The sequence below is a fragment of the Rhizoctonia solani genome, chromosome 4 (genome assembly GCF_016906535.1).
Source record: "Rhizoctonia solani chromosome 4, complete sequence".
In the NCBI taxonomy this organism is placed as follows: domain Eukaryota; kingdom Fungi; phylum Basidiomycota; class Agaricomycetes; order Cantharellales; family Ceratobasidiaceae; genus Rhizoctonia; species Rhizoctonia solani.
The window spans coordinates 1504419-1524584 of NC_057373.1; the positions used below are offsets into that span (position 1 = coordinate 1504419).

Here is a 20166-nt window from a genome sequence, read left to right on the forward strand (position 1 = left end):
TCACTCTATGTTGTACGATCACGTTCGCTAGGGTAATCCTATTCATATGTTGTGAGCGTTCATTCAGCCTATACCATGAACTACAAAAGATGCCGTATGTTCAGGGTTGGAAGTTACGTGAAATCACAATCGACTCTGAGCAATATCGTTAGACGGTGACTGGTATTTCAGCAGCAGGTGTCACGACTTGAGATACCGCCTCTTCCCTTTTGTGAACAACAACATTCATTGTGTCACTAGGACCAAATTCAGTCAACAACTGAAATTTACACAAAGGCCAACGTATTGAGGGCGTACCGTAGATTTATCGCAAAGCCCGTCGCTACATCGGTTAGGGTCAATGTGTCGACCGAGTGCGAGCCGGGTTGGATAGCTAGGAATCGCATGCGCACGGACTGACATGTCCGGGTCGGAGTGGGCTATAGGCAATCAAGTCAGGTACGCTCACTAGGGTAATCACAAGTCAGGACCCGTACCCAATACGGATGTGGTTCTCCAGCGGAAGTATACCAGTTGGGTTTCCTGGATGGTCTATAGCCATATAGATCAATAGATATACTGCCAAGTACCGTGATACTCACCATCTTGGGAGCGTTGTGCTGTTTCTTGCCTCCACCGCTTACGCGCCGGGCAACTGATTTCGCAGCGTCGTACAACGTCTGATTCGTTGAATACAAATATCTCCAGGGAGAATGTGTTCATGGGGTATATGCGTTCGTCCGACGACCCGTCGGGTGGCAGTAGCGATACAGACACTAACACGGGTTGCAACACAGACGGAGCATATGCATGACGTTGGCCAAGTCCAAGAGGGTCACTGAGCGAGTCTCTACGGCTCTGTGGGTCCTGGCGGCTGAGCGAATCTCGACGAGCCGGAGGTTCGAGTGGAGGGGCAACAGAAGCCATGAGTCCTTGCATTGGGGCCTGCGATAGCGGACTGGACGGCAAGGGCGCATCTGGGTAAGCTGGGAACGCTGGAGTGACAGGGGTAGGCCCACTGGAGGGAACAGCAAGACTACTATGGCTACTTGCGGTGGGTGATCCCTTGGTTGGTGTACCTTGCATCTGAGATTGCGTGAACGAATTGGCACCATGTGGGGGCGTAAGACCTGCGGAAACGGCTACCGAAGGAGGCATAGGCATAAATTTTGGGGGAGCTCCTGGGCGAGTTAGTCCAGTAGGGGGTACAGTTACTGGAGTGGATGCTCGCTGGCTAATTGAGGTAGGTAGACTGGCTCGTTTTGCCGCAAGGCTGGCGAGACCTGCAATCGTGTGCCGTTTGCTTCCCGCTACCGTCGCACTAGGTAGTTCCACTGGCCCACCAAAGACCGAAGAAAACGAAGACCCATCGGGAGTCATTGAAGAACCAGAAAAAGGACCAGTAAACGGATGACCAGAAGAGTGTGGAGTGCCTGTATTCCTCCTCTGGGACATGACCGAAGGAAATGGTGAGGGCGGAACAGGATAAATATCACGACTAGGATCGACAGATACCGGGTCAACCATGCTCTGCGGCCGGTTAGATCGTGCAGCACTCTGCTGGGACATGGCAAAAAGATCCAGTGGGCAGTGCCAGCGAGCGTCAAATGGTTTTGTACGCATCCCGAGTTCTTGTAAATCTTGAGAGGACATATCATGCCTAGTCAAATCAAAGGGCCGACCAGTAACAATAATCGTGACGATACGGTGCATGAATGAGTCTCGAGTCACGGGAATACTGTCTCTTCGACTATGGGTGCGTCCACTCGCGGCGTCCAACAAGTCAGGCGGCAACATGAACATGACCGCATATAGGAGATTATACTGATCTCGGGATCGTAAGGGCAAAGGAAATTTTGTTGATCCCAAGAGCCTTGTCTGGGTGTCTTCACCATTAACAGTCACTTGGATTTTCTCGACCAAGAATCCACTGTCCTGCCCACCCGAGTTTTCAAGTTCAATACTAAGCACTACAGAATGCTCTTCCCCAGTAGTTTCATCGTATTCGGCAAAGTCGTCGTCCGTAAACGCATGAGGAACGAACGCTGGCAATAGACGAACCTGTATTCCAGAAGCAGTAGGTAACGTTTTGCGAAACGCCTTACGAAGTGTTGGTAATTGACGGTTTGATAGAGGCGTTGCTGTAGTTGTGCCCACGCTAGCTGGAGAGGTAGCTTCTTGGCGAGAGGGCGTTGGTGCAAGGGAGAAGGCTTGTCGACGAATACCAGTACCCATGCGGGAGGTCGATAAGGTCAATTTGTCCGCCGGGTCCTCGGGGGTAAATGTAATACCTTCAACGACGATTCAGCAATCATCACAGGTACATTTATAGTCAAATCTCGATTACCATCAGTAAGACCTTCAAGAAGGTTTACCTCCTCCAGGCCATACATAACGTCGTCCTCGATCTCTTGGTCCTTTGGTGGGACGCTGCCATTATGTTTAGGCCTAGATTTCACCACCTGATAAACTCCACCGGCAGACTTGAATAATTCAATCAGTTCTTCCCGTTGAGGTGTTTGTAGCATAGGTTTATCTCTCAGTGTTGCTGATACAGTCAAGCACAGGACTGGATCTTGCATCCTGACCCTGAGATACTCTATCAATGAGATGAGTACTAATATCGGAGTTCGTAAGGATTACTCACCAACCGTGACTTCGAGTCTATATATCATAGCCCAATTATCCTCCTCTGGTAGCCATACCAAACGAAAAGATGGCTTGCCATCTTGAACTCCAATCTTCCGCTGGCCGTCATTTTCTTCTCCCCAGAAATAAGACTGTACCGGAACACCCATATCCGTCCTGCCTAGTATACGCTCACTTTCTGAGGTCATGGGCTGAGGGTTGGGAGTTTCGGGTGGCTGCACTGGGACTGGCCTTGACGCGTTGACTGGGTTCTTGAGAGGTGATGAGTGTGCTGGTATATTGAGCATCGAACCAGACCCTTGTGGTAGACGCAACTTGGCGGGCGGACGCGGTGAGGTTCCGCCCGAGGCCGGAGTGTAGGAAGGGACGTATATCGCATCTATGGCGACTTGCAGGTAGACGAGGAAGTTGAGCAAATACAAGGGAGGTGTCGGACCCGGTCCACCTGCAGGCTTGCTGCCAACGCGGGAGACAAGGTAAAATTGCAAGCGCTCATCTAGCAGCATACCAGATTCAGTCGAACAAGCAAGAGCGATTTCTTCGAAACTCTAACCAAAATATGCGGCTGGTCTTTCTCCTAGTGCCTCAAGTTTTCGTATCCAAGCACTGTCAATTGACTCAGGAAATTCAATGACTTCGTCGGGAACGATCACCTCGAGTCGAAGAGAGTTGAAAAGCTGTTCTGGATTCGACATCAATTGACGCGAGCCAGGGTTCTGCTGTAGATGGTCGTAAGGACCAATATACCCCAGATGGGTGCACGGTTTGTCCCTGTTGTGCTGATTCAACTTCGAGACGCCCCCACATGAGTTTATAAATAAATGTATATTCGAATTCCAAGAAAAAAAAAGTACGTATTCTACATTATTTTCCAACAAGCTCTACTATTTCAGTTCGGATGTTCTTGTTCGAAATTCAAAAGTCAAGTATTTACACCAGTCGCCCCTTGCCTCCAGGCCCAATATTCTTCCCATCGCGCGGAACAAATGGAACTTTGGTATCTCCTAAGCTTGACCGCTCGACGAACCTCTTCAGTGATACGCCCATCAAATCCAGCCTTTCGAAGAGCACTATCCACTGCTTCCTGCTTCGTCCATCCTTGCGCAGGGATAACGTCAGGAAGATAGGTCGCGGTCAACCTCCGTTGACGGCCCGACGGTCTAGGCAACGACGTCGATGACGATATGGGAGATGGTGCAGATGGGGTGTCGCTTGACGTAGGAATGATAGGAAGTTGTAAGGTTATATATACCATGAGTTCCAACCTCCCAATCCAGGTAAGACCCGGCGTCCTCAAAGTCTGTGAGAAGAGAGACCCTATAAATGGATTGTTAGGAAGGATTCTACAGGTAGGACCCAAAACTGGACTTACGTGCACTCCAACTTTCGCAATTCCTTTTCTTCGATCGGCCTGAACCGATGGTCTCGGAACGCGCTAAAACGGAGATCCCGTGAGCCTATACATCATATGGAGATGGTTGTCCGTATATCCCCCACCTTATCAATGCGTATTCCTTTATGCCATCGTCCAGGCTCATCGCCTCAAAGTTACCGATGCAGCCACGAAGTCGAACGCCCCCCAACGAGCGAGATGACACGGTATTCCACGTCACAAACAGGGGGCTGTGTCGTTTAATCATTGGAGTTGACTTCAAAGTCAGTTTAGCGGCCAAATGTGACATCTGAAGATGTTAAGACTTGGATAACGCACAATTCCCCTTTGAGATATTCTTGGAAATAATCGATATCGACTAGATCTTCCTTGGTGAGCGCGCAGTACAGAGTGTCGAAGGCATAATAGCAATGCTCTATGGTACAACTCTCTGGTTTGCGAATCGATAAATCGGCACCATCTGTAAGCTCTGCCATTGGGAACGCTGGTGGTTTGAGACTATGCCTAGGATAGTTTAGCACCGTTGTGTACTCGAGGACTTACAAGCCACCCACCGATACTAAAAAAGTGAACAAAACCTTGCCCAGCGGATCCCCGAGTCCCTCCACAGGTGGCGGTTGAGGTTGTCTATTGTGATGCTCACTAAGCGCTACACTTGGGCGTTTTTCAAGGCTGACTAAAATGAATAGTCTAGAATGAATAGACCGGCTAAATTTACCATGTTAGGAACTCGCCATGATCCTTTCTGTAGAATTGTAGTCACGAGGTAACCAATGACTGAATACCAACCTCCTTCCGGAATCCGTTGAGGCCAAGGTGGATCCAGAGTTCCCACCACTCCCTCCGATAGATAAATAGCTAAATTGATAATGAGTGATGTAGATAGATCTACCACCACACTTTCACCATGGCCTCCACGACCGAAGCACCTCTCGTTGGCGTTGCAGCTGCACTAAAGGCGGCCTCTGATCCATCTTTCACTCCCAAAAAGACACTTTTTAATGAATTCTCACTCGAGGGTCGTGTAGCGATTGTCACTGGAGCTAATCGGGGTCTCGGGCTAGAGATGGCCTTGGCTTTATGTGAGGCTGGCGCCACCGTGTATGCGCTTGATCTACCACAGTCCCCAGGAGAGGAGTTTACTGCTACTGCGGAATACGCGAAGAAGCTTGGTTCTGCCTTGAAATATGTATCGGTTGACGTCACTGACCAGCAGGGTGTGTGGACAAGGTCGCGGCGATTGGTGATGTCGAGAAACGTGTCGATATATGCGTAGCTGCGGCCGGAATCTTGGGAGGCGCCGATTGTTTGGTTTACAAGGCCGATGACTTCCAGCGTATAATGAACGTCAACGTCAATGGTGTACTTTACTCCGCACAGGCGGCCGGACAACAGATGACAAAGTACGGTACTCCCGGAAGCATAATCTTGATCGCTTCAATGAGTGGGTCCATCACAAATCGAGTAGGTTGTATACGATTACCATAGCATATTATTTATTCACTGGTAAACCTATTTTAGGATCATGCCTGGGTCGCATATAATACCAGTAAATCCGCTGTTTTGCAGATGGCACGGAGTATGGCATGCGAGCTTGGAAAGCATAAAATCCGTGTCAATTCCATTTCGCCAGGTTTGTACATCCTATTCATTATTAGGCTTCCAACAGTTTCATAATAACTATTGTTTATTCACTTGCAACACAGGCCATATCTATACCAAAATGACTGCAGCTTTCATCGACACGCAACCCGAACTTGCTGGGAAATGGGCCAGCATGAATCCGCTCGGTCGTCTCGGCCGACCTGATGAGTTGCGCGGAGTAGTTGCATGGCTTGCTTCAGATGCTTCTACATTTTGTACGGGCAGCGAGTAAGTTCTAATTACAGTACTTCTCTAATGCTTTATTCATACGGACTGTTCTAGTATCCTCGTCAGTGGTGGTCACCACGCTTGGTGAGGAATGGTCGTGGTGCTGGAAGGTGTAAATCGACAAACCCCTGTATAATGAAAAAGGAATACAACATTCAGATACATCATTATAAACTCTTATGCGCTGACTATGTGGGGTGTAACGTTAGTTACATCGGTGTTTATGGCATCATTATACACGCATCGTATGCTCCATAGTTGTCCAATGTCAACGTGGTGCTAACTTGCCACATGCGGCTCGCCACGCATATACCCGAGTTTGGTCAAATCTACTCAGGGCTCCTTTTACAGCTTCTACCTATACTATCCCACGGTAATTAGGGGCGCACAGGGGACAATCGTCCCTACCTAGCTCCCATTTCCTTGCAACAGCTAGATTGAAAACAGGATGAAAAGCCATGCAGAGGTGATACCGCGGTGCATACCGTGACGGGCCTCATGATCGCTTTGAAATTCTTATCAGACTGATCTACATTTGTTCTTGGGTTCACCTCGGCTTTCGTTACACCTTGAGTCCTGAGCTGATGACTGAGAGCTTAACTTATGCATCATATCTACGTGTCAATATTTGTAGTCTGTGCATGACTCCGATAACACTTTACAACTTGAAATTACGGACTCATGGATACATGATAGTGGTTGGATGAACATACATGGATTGAGCATCCGCCAAGCGCTCGTTTGTTGTGGATGACCGGGGGCTTCGTAGACACCCCGGAACCGCATGATGGAGCTTTGAAACGAGGGTTCTGTTCTTTCCTCTTCCACCCTGAGCTCGCCGTTAACGTTGGTTCCTTACTTTTGACGCGTCACGAGCGCCAAGCAGTGTTTATAACCAGCGTCTGATCCCCGAAAGCTCCTGTACTCTACCACTCGTTCGCTAGCTGTAGAAGATATGAGTCTAGTCGGTCGTCACCCGAGATATATGATAGGCATGGCCGCTGGTCTGCTATGCACCGTGCTTCTGCTTGCGTCCCAGTCCCACTCCTCGCCAGGCTTGGGATTCATGAGTCGACCGCACGTGATGACCGTGCGCCAAAAGCTCGATCGTCAAGAGGAGGCTTACGCACAGATAGTACAAGACCGACACGCGTTTATTCGGAAAGTAGGTCCAACTCCCGACAAGGTCGTTCCGTGAGTCGCTCTCGCGTCCACACTCTGGCCTCTGCTAACTTGGTGTCACGAAGCTACCCTGATGAACCTGGTTACAAAACCTATACGGTGTGTGATGCTTGCTGTCAAGTTTCCTTCAAAATATTTATCATTTGTGCTTTCAGCTTTGGGACTTCTTCCCAGCATCGTATGTCCATACGCTCGACTTGATTGATCCATCACATATCATATTCACAGGTTCAATTGTCCCTACGAAACATCACGTCTCGGTGTAATGGGCGACGGAGGCAAATGGGTCTGTGGTCTTTCAAGATTGATTAGCAAGCCCAACTGTGTTGTATACTCTGCTGGTATGTTTTCTGAGATGACCCCCGTATACACTATTAATTATTATGGTAAAGGTATCAACGTCGAATCCTCGTTTGAGGCTGACATCATCCGTCGTACGAAATGCGAGGTCTTTGGCTTTGATTACAGCGTAGACAAAGTGAGTGGCGTCTCGGACACAGTTGGCACGCAATAGTAATATACTTGCGTAGTTTGGACCTGAGATTGAGAATTTTGCCGAGTTGCGCGAGAGGGCACACTTCTACAAGTACGCTATTTCTGGCAAGGACGATCACCATGCCAACCCTCCAGCCTGGACTCTCCAGGCATTGATGGAGCATCACGGTGGGTAACTTCCAGATTGATCTGCAAGTGCATGAGACCAATGTCATTGTTCAGGACACACGTTCATCGATATTCTCAAAGTTGATATCGAAAGCGCAGAGTTCAACGTCCTTGGAGAAACTGTTAGGTACTACAAAGAGCGCGACTTGCCTCTTCCTTTCGGCCAACTTCAGCTCGAGATTCACTCCGAGAACGTGCCGTTTGAGAAGTTCTTGCAATGGTGGGAGGACCTCGAGGCTGCAGGTCTACGACCCTTCCATACAGAGGTGGGCTTTAAACGACGCTCCCATTTGGGATTTCACTAACACCAATTAATCAGACTAACTTGATTGTTGTGAGCTGGTACCGCACAAAACCAAGTAAGTGTCTAATAAATCGTGATAGCTGGTCAAAGTACTGAGTTAGTTCCACAGCTTACTCCGAGTACTCGTTCCTGAATATTGGTGCTTCGCACGAAGTCGTCCAGGACTAGCTGTATATCAGAGTTTTGATTTTCTTATACCCGGACTTTAATAATTAATTCCTCGTACGTATTTGAGCCTTTTGCCTCAATCCTATCTGTGAACTGGTGCAGCACCGGAAATTTCAAAAGCGCGGGCAACTGGCCCAAGTGCGGATCCCATATTTTCGCATCTTTATTGTAACGTAAACCGTGATTCCAATCGCTACGCGGATCTGTACGCGATTGGTGATCGTGCACCGCTGACAATCATATCAGACGCTTTCTGAATTCTAAACACCGCTTCGTCTGGGCTACCCTCCACCCACCTCCACCACCGGGAAATTTCTAAGCTCAATTAGATTTCTAACCCGATTGGCACATGAACTGTACAGGCCCAGGCTCCAACCATGTATAAGTGAATTCGCGCGCAGGGGGAGGACTCTTTCACCCTTCAGTCATCTCACTGGCACGTTTGACAAGATGGCAACTTCGACGTTTACTTTACCTGTTGATGTGCTGTCAAATCTCCCAAACGTTGAGCGAAGGGCTTCATTTTCTGCTGCCCAAAAAAGTACCGGGGTCGAACGTGCTGCGTCCCCTCGACTTCATTATCGTCATGACCAGGAAGCCGTTGAAATGAGCACACTTGGGGATAACCTCGATCCAAAGTCGGTTTCTACCGTTGGGATTCCAGAGGTTTCGGCATGGACCATGAATCCGAAGAAAGAATGGGCCGCTATTATTACGTGTTGTGGGTGCATGTTCATGGTGAGTATACTCTTACGGATAATTTCTGAAGGTAAAATGCATTTATTCATCATGGTCTTGTGCTTTAGAACGGGTGGAACGATGCGACCACGGGCCCTCTACTGCCCATCATTCAGTCTCATTATGGCATTGGCTTTATCGTCGTTTCTATGCTATTCGTATCGAACTGTGTAGGATATCTATCAGCCGCTTTAGTCAACAGTAAGAAGCCATAACGCAAAGGCCGTTGGAGCTGGAACTGACGCGAATCGTAGTTCACCTAAGCGATCGTCTGGGGTTCGGAAAAGTCACATTATTAGGTAAATTAAATGACCATGAGAATGTTTACTAAAAGAGCCGAGCTTATTGAGTACGGGTAGGTAGTGTGCTGCAGATACTGGCATACGCGGTTCTCGCTCCAACTCCTCCGTTTCCTGTTATGTGTATTTGTGAGTCGAAACAAGTCGTGTTTTTTTTCTCTCTTGTTGCTCAACGGTCATCCTCAAGCGTACGCTATCAACGGTTTCGGTGAGTACAAAATCAAAATCCCGCTATAATCTTCAGTCACTTGATCAGTTAACTTCGATACGCCAGGTATTGGCCTTCAGAATGCGCAGGCCAATGGATTCGTTACAGGAATTCCGAATAATACTTCAGCCAAACTGGGCTTATTACACGCCGGATATGGTGAAGTTTTACATCAATTGAATTAACAATTGCTTACCAATCTTAACCAGGTGCCGGTGCATTCGTCGCCCCGTTGGTTGCCACCCAATTTGCACGACTGCCGAAATGGTCTTTCCATTTTTTGATTTCCCTTGGAATTTCTCTCATCAATTCACTTGCACTGTTCTTTGTGTTCAAGCTCCGCCGACAGCATGGTAGGCAGTTGAATGGGGGTATGTATGCGTGGCTGACGTTCGCTACAGAAATCATGGGAGTTCCGGCCCCGCATGGCGATAATGCTTCCATTTCCAGGACCGATGAGAATGCATACAAAATGGTCTTTGGTTCTCGGGCGGTGCAGCTGTTGGCTTTTTTCACTTGGGTGTATGTTGGAGCGGAGGTTACGGTCGGAGGTAAGCAAAGCGACCCCCTGCTAGTGGTTACTTCTCGATAACAAAAACCATTAGGCTGGATTGTAACCGTACGTAGGCCGGGAACTGTGACCATATTACTATTTATCGGGATAAAAATATAGTTTATTATTGAAGAACGTGGCGGCGGGGCTTCCGCGGGGTATGTTTCAAGTGGCTTCTTTGGGGGTGGGTTTTTCTTTATTTCACGCATATATGCATCCGATTATGACTGCCACGTAGGATTAATGCTCGGTCGTGTGCTGCTGTTATGGGTAAACAAGAAGGCGAGTGTGTAAAGATTGATAGTTTTCTGAAAGACTTAAAAGTAGAATACAGATTGGAGAGCGGCGTGTGGTTTACCTCTATAGCGTTCTGGCTATTGGGCTCGAACTCGTAATCTGGCTCGTACCAGACATCATCGGTAATGCACTGGCGGTCTCTTTTATTGGAATCCTTCTGGGTCCAATGTATCCAATTGTAATGAAAGTTACTTCAGGGCTTGTTCCTAAGAGGTGGGTATCCAACAGTCGCCCGTCCTAATATCTATAACGCAATTCGAAACAGAATCCTAACTGGCTGCATTGGATGGATCGCGTCGTAAGTACGATCAAATATAACTACTAATTTCACTTATCTACTTGTCTTTACCAGCTCTGGCCAAGTAGGTTCGGCAGTCTTTCCATTTATGACTGGTGCACTGGCACAAAAGGTTGGTTGATTGTAGTTAGCACGTTGGTACATTTGGTGCGTATGCTTATTGCGCTATTCAGTACGGAGTCAAAGTTCTACAGCCTATGTATGTTTCTGGTCATTTGCTCGCTCGTGATGAACTAACTCTCCTTTTAATTTTAGGCTAGTGGGAATGATCGGCTCGCTTATCCTGTTATGGACCTTGGTCCCAGCTGGCCCTCAACGTCATAGAGACTAACACCTAATGCCAAGACCATGGGATTCCCAATACAGAGGGAACCCAAAATGTGGTGTCGAGTGGGTCGGGGCCTATGGTTTCGTATTCAACACAACTAGAAATGGCCCTGAATGTACATTACTATGAATGAATTATTACGCGCACCATGCACCTGGCATACGGATACGGCACACCAAGCTACATGGATATGAAATAGTGCAATGAAATACATGCACTGCAGTAGTTCCTATATAACTCTAGGAATTTTCGAGGATGCTGTTACAAACCGTACCGGCCGTATATGATTGTACTGACGATACCAATGTACTAGCTCATCGTTTGCATTTCATTCAGGAGCTTTTTGTACATCTCCCAATAGATTATCCAGCGGTTAGTTCACTTGTACGGTCAGGTTAGCATTGTCCTAGGTTATTGGGTCTTAACAAGCCTAAGGTTACTAAACATAAGTCTGGTCCTGCACGACGTTAACCGCACCATTAAAGCCTCTAGAGCTCTGTAAAGCTATAACAGTCCTGCGCTGAAGTATCGGCCGAAGACTTTGAGCTGACAAATATATTGAAAGATAGGGTCGAATCCAGTCAACGTTAGGAATCTTTCCACGCACTGTGATGGTGACTTCATTGACGACACATCGAGGAAACTCGTTACTAAGCCCGATCATTCACCAGATGATAATACGATAACAAAGTGACTGCGTGACTTCGAAGCTTAGCATTTAACTTGCCATACGAATAGCATATATAGGATGTGGCGGAGAAAGACACTTCCTCCCCATTATCGACTCTGGATCGTTTAGCGGCGCTCGTGATCAAAATGACGTCTTCCAGACTTTCCTTGCCTACTGATATACTTTCGGCACATTTTGATACCGAAAGTAACATATTCTCCAAGCCCCGTGCTACCTACCGGGTCCAGCCTCTGGTCTCGCCTGCACCAGTCTCTGAGCAGGATTATGGTCATGAAGCTCTCGAAATGACCACCTTTCATAACACCGCGCCTCCCAAATGACATCACAAGGTCCGGCAGAAGCAACAGCATGGACCATGGCTGAAAGAAGCGAGTGGATTGCTATCGCCGCTTGCTGCGGATGCATGTTCATGGTACCCTCGAATATTTAATGATTAGAAGTATACTGACGCGATTGTACCAGGGTGGATGGAATGACGCTAGCACTGGCCCATTATTACCTGCTATTCAAAATCATTATAACATAGACTTCGTAGTGGTATCGATGTTATTCGTATCAAGCTGTATTGGGTTTATTATGGCCGCGGTGATGAATAGTGAGTGTATTCGATTTGTATATGAGCAAACTTCACCCCGAAATCATAACCGTACATAGTACATCTGGCCGATAGGTTGGGGTTCGGGAAAGTCATTTTTCTAGGTGAGCCTGCCAGACTTACCCAGAAGTACTAAATGGTTATACAAGTGCTCCCGAATTAAGGCGGTTTACTACAAGTGGTGGCATATTCAGTACTGTCGCCGGGCCCTCCATTTCCTGTTCTGTGTATCGGTAAGCCTCAGTTAGGACAAGAAGGCGCTTGAATTACTAACCACAAAACGAAAGCATACTATCTGAACGGATTTGGTGAACACCAATCGAAATAATCCCCGGTAGCTTAATTACTAACAACGCCTTTAACAAATCGCGGATGGTGCAGGTGTGGCGCTTCAAAACGCCCAATCGAACACTTTTATTGCACAACTTCCTAATAACGCATCGACCAAGATGGGACTATTGCATGCGAGCTACGGTAAGTCTCATGTGTAGGCATACAGTTAGATAACTGATAGAGTACCCCAGGAATGGGTGCATTCATCGCCCCTTTGATTGCCACCCAATTCGCACAACTACCTCGATGGTCATTTTATTATATGACTTCACTCGGAGTTGCTCTTCTTAATGCGCTATCGCTCTTTTCGGCCTTCAAGCTCCGCCGGCTACATGGTCAGTAGTACCCCCTGAATCTGCTAGCCAGCTGAAGTACACTACATACACATACAGATATTACAGGTGTCAATGAGCCCAACCTCAGTGCTTCCCAGAGTGAAGAGAGCAAATATAAGGGCATACTCAGTTCTCGGGCTGTGCAGTTGATAGCACTCTTTATCTGGGTTTATGTTGGAACTGAGGTTACTATCGGAGGTGAGTATTTGATCTCAGGTTCGTTCAAGTCACCAGCGAACTAACTGCGCTTACGAATCGATACGTGGTTTTATAAATAGGCTGGATTGTCACGGTGTGTGCTTCAGGTTTCAGCTACACTACATCACACCCATAGCATACTACAGTTCATTATCGAAGTCCGTGGCGGTGGCGCATCTGCAGGATATATTAGTAGTGGCTTCTTTGGTGGTAACTTGATAGTTATCTTTTATATGCCAATTTACACTAAGATAAACCTATGGGTTCAGGACTAATGCTAGGGCGTGTGGTGCTATTATGGATTAACAAGAAGGTCAGTTAAACGAGGATTAAGCATAATCATACTGAGGTTTTACTCGCCAGGTCGGGGAACGCCGGGTCGTGTATATCTATGGCCTTTTGGCTATCGGGCTCGAATCAGTTGTCTGGCTCGTACCGGATGTCATTGGAAATGCGCTTGCGGTGGCTGTCGTCGGCTTGTTCCTTGGTCCAATGTATCCTATTGCGATGAACATAACTTCGAGCGTTATTCCTAGGAGGTATGTGTGTCTTTGTTGCTGACCTTCAATATCAACGTGACCTAAGCTAATGCAGGATCTTGACGGGGAGCATCGGGTGGATTGCATCGTATGCGAATCTCAAAGCTTCAATACAACCGAGCTGACATATGACACAGATTTGGCCAGGCTGGATCAGCGGCTTTTCCATTTATAACTGGTGTGTTTGCACAAAAGGTGAATGCAATTAATATCGTACAGAATAGCTGTTTGAATAGGTTTTTATAGTATGGCGTGAAAGTACTCCAGCCTTTGTAAGCCCACTCGCATGCAGCTATTGAAGTCGAATAAGCTAACGCATCGTAGGTTGGTCGGGACACTGGTACCTCATCGTTTTATGGTCCATGGTTCCGTCGGGCCCTCGGCGCCGGGGAGACTAGTTCATTACCTGTTTTCCTCACAGTCAAAAGCTGTCATAGGCATGTACCTCGCGGGTGCCCCCCTTTGTTTTTCTTCCAAAATTAAAGCTCTTTGATAGTGTGATCTGATTAAAAGAAAGAGAGTCAAAATTCACCCATATACTTTTATTAAACCCGAATAGCTTGAATACTATCTTTGCCATTGATTAAACGGATGACCCCAGACGATCCCAGGAGCTTGCTCACATTGTTTCTACCGCTATTTAACCGTGCATTCTGTGACGGTCAACCAGATCCATTTCAGTAGCTCAACATTGTGGAAACGAGGATAGTTCATCTCCTCTTTGCACAACTTCGATACTAAACGATTATATGACGATTTCATCAACGTTTAGAACAAAATCCATACGCATACATGTACGTTTCTACTCGGCAAACCTGATCAAGTAGCCGGATTAGTAAGCAATGCTGTGCTGGAACTAAGTAGCTGAAGCCCTTACGTCCGGTCTTCACCAAAAACATAAACAAAAGGCTGCTGGGACGCATTTCAATTTACCCGTAGAGGTAGGCCCAGTCGTCTCAATGCCATTTGGGGCATTCTAAGGACGCTTATTGGAGTTGGAAGATCAGAACCAAGCTGAATCGTGAGCGATCAGAGTTCCAATAGGAGATGATTCCGGCGATGACTAGGTTCGGAAGTCAGATTTGGTCCGGGTGCTATAGAAACCATTTTCCCGGTGATCCGGTTGGGAGTTGGAAAAAGAGAAGACAAGGCGTATACGTAGCTGTAGTTTTTTCAGGGGAATGATTATTTGTTATTATTGAGGCGTTGGAGCCAGCTCAAAGGCTTAAACTTTAGGGGAGGGGATCGATTTCAATCACGAGTGTATGGTGCTTGATTGCTTGGGAACCCCCGGCTGATGTATCACGGATGTGTTGTGAATTTTCAAGGGCCAAGTGGAGTACCAGTCTAATGAGCGGGTTACCGGTAAAATCTTAATAATTTGGATCAACTTAGCACCAAGTCCTCTTGGGGCTTATACAAGGACTTAGAAACCCCAAAGATAACCCCGAGTTGACGGAGATAGAATTCTGACCCGTGGAATAGGGGTCACCCCTGTAAGGACAAGTTTCAGGGTCCAGGTGGGTTCTCGGGAGCGCCCGGCGGCTGTGGCATGTGTTGGTGAGACGTTGCCTGTGTACACCCTCGACGAGCCTATATAGATGTCCTCGACGATATACAACGTGAGTTACGTTCACTGATTTCCCGGATAGCCACGACTGACGCTTGTGCGATGGCTTCAAAGCATCGCTCGCTTCAGCCAACTGGAACGGCAGCTCCACCTCCTGGTGGGCCGCCAGCGCCGAACCTTGCGGTGCCCCCAGCGTCGGCGAGGTTCGACGAACTGCTTGACACGTTGAAGCATGCATACGACGATGCACAACGGGAGACTATTGCTCTCAAAATGCAGCGGGATGAATACGAGGCGAAGAGTATGCCACCGTTGTTATTGTTTTTGCAGCTGGCTCATTGTTTGTAGTCAACGCACAGGTCAACGAACTGAACCACATTCGCCAGTCGCTCTATGAACTCGAGGCAACGCACAAGGCTGTGCGGCTGCGGTATGAAGACGAGTTTCAGCGACTGACCCAAGAGCTTGCGAACCGACCCGTTGCCCCCCCTACGACTGTACCTCCACAGGCAGCCCCTTATCCGACCGAGTACGAACGGGAACGGGAAGACCGGGAGCGGGAGCGAGAACACAATCGGGAGCGCGATCGTATTGCCCGAGAGCGTGAGCGTGAACTGCGGGACCGAGAGCGCGAGAGTCAGCGTGACCGAGATCGCGCTGACCGTGACCGCGAGATGCGTCCTGCTGAAAGCCGAGTACCTGAATTCCATTCGTCCAAGCGACCAGCACCGAGTACCTCCACTCCTAGAGAGACAAAGCCCTCGGCCCCTCCTGCAGCCGTCCCACTTACCAAGTCCGAACGCGAGCGCCCAGCTGGTGCGTATGCTCGTCGGTTTTAGATATACTGTACACTTGTTCTCGTTTTACCCTGAATTTTATTATTTTTTCTTTCGATTTTTATTCATTTATTTACATGAACATACTAACGCATCGCCTACCAGACCCAGCAAACAAGTCCTACGGATGGGAGGGAAACTCTCCCACCTCCCCTCCTCGTGCTGCCGCATCCACATCGGCTGCCCCTCCCGCCAGCTCCGGCCCCGTTTCTCACCCGGAGCCTATGGACCTTGAAGAAATCGTCAATCCCGACCACAAAAAGGAAGGCGGTGACTGGTTTGCCGTTTTCAACCCCAAGGCCAAACGTGCTGTCGACGTCAGCTTAACACTTACCTTGGCCCATGAGAGGTGAGTTGATCGTTTTATTCCAGTCTGGGTTGCCTGGGTGTCGTGGCTTTTAGCTACGACGAACCGGTATTCTACCGCGTTGCATATCAAACCTTGGATCAGAGGCCTGGAACAAAATACCGGCTTGTGCTGTCGAAGCGCACGATAATATCCATACCTCTGGGGAGATGTGTTACGTCATGCGGTGGTCGATGTTGGCGCTTGCCTGTGCTAAACGTTCCGACGGCGTAAAGGGGACAGGGGGTTGTCCCTGTCCGGGGTGCGAGGGCGCTATTTGCAGCCCTATTACAGGCCGCAGCACCCTAGTTCGATGACCATATCAATAGATTCCCCATGTGCAAGGATGAAATTGCTTACCGACCTTTTTCCTCAGCGTCGTCTGCTGCGTTCGATTCTCACAAGACGGAAAATACCTTGCCACTGGGTGCAACCGCAGCGCCCAGATATATGATACCAAAACTGGTGCCAAGACTTGGTGAGTGTTCGTCCCGTCATTCTCTTATCTATCGTGCCGGTCGGTATCACATGGTACTTTGCACAAGACGTGAGGCCAGAGTACCTTGATCTAGGGTGGGAGCGCAGATGGGCTTCTTGATGTTTCTGCCACGGGTGACTTCAGCATTGAAATGAAGGCGTCAGAAGCCTGGGTCATGGCCTATCGGGCGTCGTTGTAGGCTTGATGCGTTGGGTGGAACCTGGACATGTGCCTGTGGTTGTTGAGAGCAGGAATAAATCCGTCGCCTATAAGGAATGCTGCGTCAGCACTGCTGGTATCTTAAGGGCTCTGTTACGGTTGGACGAGGCTTGCAAGTCGCCTGATCGCTTCTTAGCGCTCCAAACTGTTGGATGATATCTATTAAGACCTAGTCCTCCGCTTTCTTATATTCTATATATTACTCCCTTTGCTGACGTTATTTCCATCAGTGTTCTTATTGACGAGGCTGCCACTAAAACCGGCGATTTGTACATCCGTAGCGTATGCTTCAGCCCAGATGGCAAGTATCTCGCGACCGGTGCAGAGGATAAGCAAATTCGGGTACGTTTTCCCATTGTCAATGATATCAAAAAAAACTGACGGGCGCATTCGGATCGTAAATGTGACATGGCCTACCCTTGTCCCTTGGCAAATCTTTCGCCACGATATGACCCGAATTACATCGTTTTCAGATCTGGGATATTGCTAAAAAGCGTATCCAAAAATACTTTGAGGGACATACACAGGAGATCTATTCTCTCGACTTTTCTCGAGATGGTCGCCTCATCGTTTCGGGTTCGGGGGACAAAACCGCGCGTATTTGGGATATGGAAACCGGCTCCTGCAAGGTGCTTCAGATCATCGAGCCAGATGTGGTTGATGCTGGTGTGACGAGCGTTGCAATTTCTCCCGATGGCCGACTCGTCGCTGCGGGTTCTTTGGACACCATTGTCCGTATCTGGGAGACCCACACCGGCAATCTCGTTGAGCGTCTGCGTGGTCACCAAGATAGTGTCTACAGTGTCGCATTCACTCCCGATGGCCGTGGGCTCGTGAGCGGTAGCTTGGACAAGAGTCTCAAGTACTGGGACCTCCGAGGCCTTCTCCAGAACTCGCGCATGGCGACCCCGCTCCCGCAAGGTGGCAACATTCCTTCAAACAGCACCAATTTCCCTGGCGGATTGGGACGCAAGGAGGGCGGCGAAAAGGGAAGCGTATGCACGACTAGCTTCTTGGGGCACAAGGATTATGTGCTCAGCGTCGCGGTTTCACCCGACAACCAATGGATTGTGAGCGGCTCCAAGGACCGCGGGGTGCAATTCTGGGATCCTAGGAGCGCGACGCAGCAATTGATGTTGCAGGGACATAAGAACTCGGGTAAGTATAACTTGTGTCATGTGAGCCTGGTTGTGGTGCTGATGTGATTGTTAAGTTATTTCGATTGATTTGAGCCCTGCTGGTGGGCTATTGGCTACTGGAAGTGGTGATTGGCAGGCCCGTGTTTGTGAGTACCCTTGCTTTCTGAATTGGGATAAAATACGAATAACTTTGCCATATACAGGGAGCTACGCCCCACTCCAGTAGATGTTGGTTTGGAACTAACGCAGTCGGCTTGTTTCTGCTGCATATAACTCGAATCTCAAACTCCGGAATGTATTCCAAAAGTCTTATTACATGCCTTCCCCTTTAGTCCCCGCTCTGTACTTATCCTGCCCCGTCTATTGGACCGCAGGATGCTGTTATTTGACCGACCGATTGTTGTGTTTTAGCTGGTTGATATTATTGATTTGTGTTCACTACCGCGGGAGTGTAAACATAGTATAAGAAAGCACATCTTATGGGGGGAAAGAAACATAGGGATATGTATTGTTGGTGAACCAAGATGGTGTCTGGAAATTACCATCTCCGAGGCCGGTCGCCAGCGGAGTGATTTCGAGGGACCCAACCCATGTTAGCATCAGGTTTGTACTGATACGGATGATAGCGCTGCCCCCCATGTCGATCGTCATCCTTGCGCTTGCTTCCACCGTCCGATCGTCTGCTGCGAGATTCATCCGAATGTCTCCCTCTTTTTTCATCCGAGTGTCTGTTACCTTTCTGCAAGACAGAAGGATGAACACTCGATGTAGAACTCGAGCTAGCCGAATCAAAGGCGATGCGAGACCGTTTTCCAGGTGCTTGAGCTGCGACCGCCTCGGCACTGCGTTTCTTCTGCGCTGTAGCTACAGGAGCAAGCCACTTAGACAACGAATTCCCACGTTTGAACACATCTAAAAAAAACCCCACTTGCCTAATTCTTCCGCATACCATTCTGGCCGAATATCATGCGGATTCCATACGTTTTTCGGAAAGTTCGTTCCGGTCTCGTCGACTTCGACAAAATCCACGAGTTTGGCGTATATATGTGGGTTGTTGAAGGACTTGTTTTTCATGAGAATGTCGTTGAAATGTGTTCCTTGTTTTTTGAGGGCGAGGAACTTGGATATTTTGGCCTGTGGAGTGAGGGTCAAGTTGAGAAAGTGTCATGAACCGAGAATGCTACGCACAGCAAGCTCGGCGTCCACCGGGTCTTCGGATGGAGGTGGAATACCATAGTTTTCTACTCCTGCGATGGGAGGAGGTCGTAGCAGGGCACGTATTTGTGTCAAATCATCCGCGCCTGCTTGTTTGGGATCATTGGTGGGTTCCAACGAAAGGTCCTGAAGTCTCGGAGGCTCATTGGGTTGTGCTTCTCGTTGTTCCTGGGGAGGCTTGACAGCTTGAGCTATCGTGCGTCGAATTATGGTAGGGTCGATTCGGGGTTTTTTGCCGCCTCGTACTGCTTGTTTTGCTATTCCAATAGTCAATATATTAATTTGGGTAAGTTGAGATGAGAACAAAAGTGACTCACATCCCGTAGAAGAGTCAGTGCCTTCAAGATCCCTGGGTTCCTGTCTCGGAACGTAGAGGAGCCAGGCGTGGACGAAAACAGAGGGGTGCGCCACGCCCGTAGGCGCAGAGACCAGCAAGGTGTGGTTTGAGACTCACATTTGCCACATGTATTTGTTCAGTACTAGAAGATGCCTTCAATATGGGAGTCGATACGGATTTTCGGAGTAGTGAGTCTTTAGACCGAGGCTTGGTAGGCGAAGACCGTTTAACCTCGTCATCACTTCGGTCGTCATCACTATATCCAATGATGCCTAGAAATCTGTTGGGTTAAAGTGACTCGTTGTTGACGGGAAGTGTACATACTCTGCATTGTATACAATAAAGGATGGTAGGCTTGCTGGTTGTGGTTGTGAAGAGAAGGCAAACAAATATCAAATCGCATG

The 20166-nt window shown here is 48.4% G+C and overlaps 7 protein-coding genes across 7 annotated transcripts; 5 read left to right on the plus strand and 2 right to left on the minus strand.

Moving 5' to 3' along the window:
* Window positions 1-148: 148 nt before the first annotated feature.
* RhiXN_00486 (AMMECR1 domain-containing protein) lies at window positions 149-4497 on the minus strand (the record flags this gene model as incomplete). Its single annotated transcript, XM_043320305.1, has 13 exons — window positions 149-236; window positions 298-322; window positions 397-419; window positions 477-531; window positions 582-2270; window positions 2327-2578; window positions 2627-3124; window positions 3182-3347; window positions 3656-3839; window positions 3913-3945; window positions 4001-4063; window positions 4126-4251; window positions 4340-4497. The coding sequence occupies 13 exons, from the start codon at window positions 4495-4497 to the stop codon at window positions 149-151; spliced, it is 3360 nt and encodes a 1119-aa protein (XP_043179317.1).
* A 431-nt stretch (window positions 4498-4928) lies between these two features.
* RhiXN_00487 (Enoyl-(Acyl carrier protein) reductase) lies at window positions 4929-5981 on the plus strand (the record flags this gene model as incomplete). Its single annotated transcript, XM_043320306.1, has 5 exons — window positions 4929-5238; window positions 5298-5485; window positions 5543-5654; window positions 5728-5893; window positions 5948-5981. The coding sequence occupies 5 exons, from the start codon at window positions 4929-4931 to the stop codon at window positions 5979-5981; spliced, it is 810 nt and encodes a 269-aa protein (XP_043179318.1).
* Window positions 5982-6887: 906 nt separating this feature from the next.
* RhiXN_00488 (methyltransferase domain protein) lies at window positions 6888-8210 on the plus strand (the record flags this gene model as incomplete). Its single annotated transcript, XM_043320307.1, has 9 exons — window positions 6888-7087; window positions 7141-7174; window positions 7231-7253; window positions 7304-7416; window positions 7468-7553; window positions 7606-7738; window positions 7793-8004; window positions 8058-8097; window positions 8152-8210. 9 exons carry the CDS (start codon window positions 6888-6890, stop codon window positions 8208-8210), a joined length of 900 nt encoding a protein of 299 aa, XP_043179319.1.
* A 450-nt stretch (window positions 8211-8660) lies between these two features.
* On the plus strand, window positions 8661-10934 carry RhiXN_00489 (major facilitator superfamily transporter; the record flags this gene model as incomplete). The annotated part of the gene is made up of 16 exons (XM_043320308.1): window positions 8661-8948; window positions 9017-9149; window positions 9203-9247; window positions 9308-9376; window positions 9435-9455; window positions 9522-9614; window positions 9665-9808; window positions 9857-10006; window positions 10061-10074; window positions 10129-10192; window positions 10247-10278; window positions 10343-10518; window positions 10571-10603; window positions 10658-10715; window positions 10777-10802; window positions 10859-10934. The coding sequence occupies 16 exons, from the start codon at window positions 8661-8663 to the stop codon at window positions 10932-10934; spliced, it is 1422 nt and encodes a 473-aa protein (XP_043179320.1).
* Window positions 10935-12666: 1732 nt separating this feature from the next.
* Window positions 12667-14115, plus strand: RhiXN_00490 (major facilitator superfamily transporter; the record flags this gene model as incomplete). The annotated part of the gene is made up of 11 exons (XM_043320309.1): window positions 12667-12691; window positions 12742-12885; window positions 12943-13083; window positions 13164-13177; window positions 13230-13293; window positions 13353-13396; window positions 13447-13622; window positions 13678-13710; window positions 13760-13817; window positions 13869-13894; window positions 13947-14115. 11 exons carry the CDS (start codon window positions 12667-12669, stop codon window positions 14113-14115), a joined length of 894 nt encoding a protein of 297 aa, XP_043179321.1.
* A 1179-nt stretch (window positions 14116-15294) lies between these two features.
* On the plus strand, window positions 15295-18436 carry RhiXN_00491 (general transcriptional corepressor tupA; the record flags this gene model as incomplete). Its single annotated transcript, XM_043320310.1, has 8 exons — window positions 15295-15493; window positions 15541-16008; window positions 16134-16377; window positions 16751-16852; window positions 17302-17413; window positions 17545-18229; window positions 18285-18356; window positions 18414-18436. The coding sequence occupies 8 exons, from the start codon at window positions 15295-15297 to the stop codon at window positions 18434-18436; spliced, it is 1905 nt and encodes a 634-aa protein (XP_043179322.1).
* A 312-nt stretch (window positions 18437-18748) lies between these two features.
* Window positions 18749-20093, minus strand: RhiXN_00492 (HCNGP domain-containing protein; the record flags this gene model as incomplete). The annotated part of the gene is made up of 6 exons (XM_043320311.1): window positions 18749-19074; window positions 19134-19344; window positions 19399-19682; window positions 19743-19782; window positions 19880-20034; window positions 20087-20093. The coding sequence occupies 6 exons, from the start codon at window positions 20091-20093 to the stop codon at window positions 18749-18751; spliced, it is 1023 nt and encodes a 340-aa protein (XP_043179323.1).
* Window positions 20094-20166: the final 73 nt, after the last annotated feature.